This window comes from Aphanomyces invadans, assembly GCF_000520115.1.
Source record: "Aphanomyces invadans strain NJM9701 unplaced genomic scaffold supercont1.430, whole genome shotgun sequence".
NCBI classification, from domain to species: Eukaryota; Oomycota; class Saprolegniomycetes; order Saprolegniales; family Verrucalvaceae; genus Aphanomyces; species Aphanomyces invadans.
In genome coordinates this window covers 1-1377 of record NW_008580575.1, presented here as the reverse complement: position 1 = coordinate 1377, position 1377 = coordinate 1, and the positions used below count along the sequence as shown (strand labels likewise).

Below are 1377 nucleotides of genomic sequence, written 5' to 3'. Positions count from 1 at the left end.
CGTGAGGCGAGAGAAGACGAGAAGAAAGCCAAGAAGGAGAAGGAACAACAGCGGCGCGACTCGCTGGAATCAACAGGGTCGCAGTTATGTCTCGAGGCTGAGCAGCGGGTGGCCAAGCGCCAACGAACATCCAGCAGTGTCACAAAAAAAGAAGAGGCCGACGCCGGCCTCTTGGAACTCCTCGACTTTGAAAAGCAAAGACACTCTGACGACCATGCTTATAGGATGGAGCGTCTTGAGTTTGACAAGGAAGAACAACGAATTCGATTGGCGCAAATGTCCGAGAGCGCTAAGCGCAATGAGCAACTCGAACGATTGTTGATTGAAATGGGAAAGTTGATCCAAGTAGTTGCTGAAAAGGCCAAGTAACTTCATAAACATTTTTGGATCACAAATTTATTCCATGTTAACATTCAAATATTCTTCTAATGTTGGTGGTGTTAAACCGAAGTACACGCTATTGGTATTGCGCCCTCGATCACATGTGATGCAGTTTGTCAACAAAACTGCGACCTTGTACATCTTGGAAATTGGGCTGTTCCCGACGCGCATCTTTTTTTTGAAATCAACAATGGGCCAGTACTGTAGCACCTGCCCAAACGACCACTCCACACTTATTCGCACCCGACTCATGCTCTTGTTTACCTGTTGTTGAGCTGTCGTTAAACGCGCACCACCAAATGGAGAGGCCAACTGATTTGAATAGCCGTAGGCAGGGTCTCCGTAGACCACGTATCCTCTAAAACGATCATCACTGGCAATAGCGTTTTCCAACTTCGATTGGCGCAATATCGTAAGGTCATGGCGTCGACCTTCGATGGGTCCAAATGCATGGGCGATCATTCCATCAGGCGTAACGAGCGTTTGGTATTTCATGGCGTGGCGTCGTTTATGCCCGTTGAATACAGTTCGTTGTCTTTCATTGCCATCCGGCCGACAGCATTCGCGCACGGTCCCATCAATGAAAGCCCAAACGTTCTCTACTTCTGCTCCCTTGGCGACAATGGCTTGGCTGAACCCCGCCAACTTGTTGGAGAGACGATCGCGGTCCAAATACACGATTTCGGCGAAGTGAGAGTAAATGTGATCCAGCACGAATAGGAAAATGTTGCAGAGACCACTGCGTGACCGACCGAACATTGTGATGAGGTCGGACCATCGATCTGGGACGGCAAAACGGCGCAAGAGAATGCAAAGTGCTTCCACTCCAGTGCAGGCAGTTCTTTCTGGTGTGACAATGCGAGTCGGGATCCGTAGATAGGTGACCAGGAGGAGCAGCGTGGATTTGGAGAAACGAAACTTGGAAAGGCAATCGTTGTCGGAGAACGTGTCCAAGGTAAATGTCACATTAGGAATGGTTAGCTGTGTACTGGCGGC

The 1377-nt window shown here is 49.3% G+C and overlaps 1 protein-coding gene across 1 annotated transcript; it reads left to right on the top strand.

The window, feature by feature from the left end:
• Positions 1-6: 6 nt before the first annotated feature.
• H310_15393 (hypothetical protein) lies at positions 7-369 on the top strand (the record flags this gene model as incomplete). The annotated part of the gene is made up of 1 exon (XM_008883368.1): positions 7-369. A coding segment is annotated over one exon (363 nt), but the record flags the coding sequence as incomplete, so codon positions are not given.
• Positions 370-1377: the final 1008 nt, after the last annotated feature.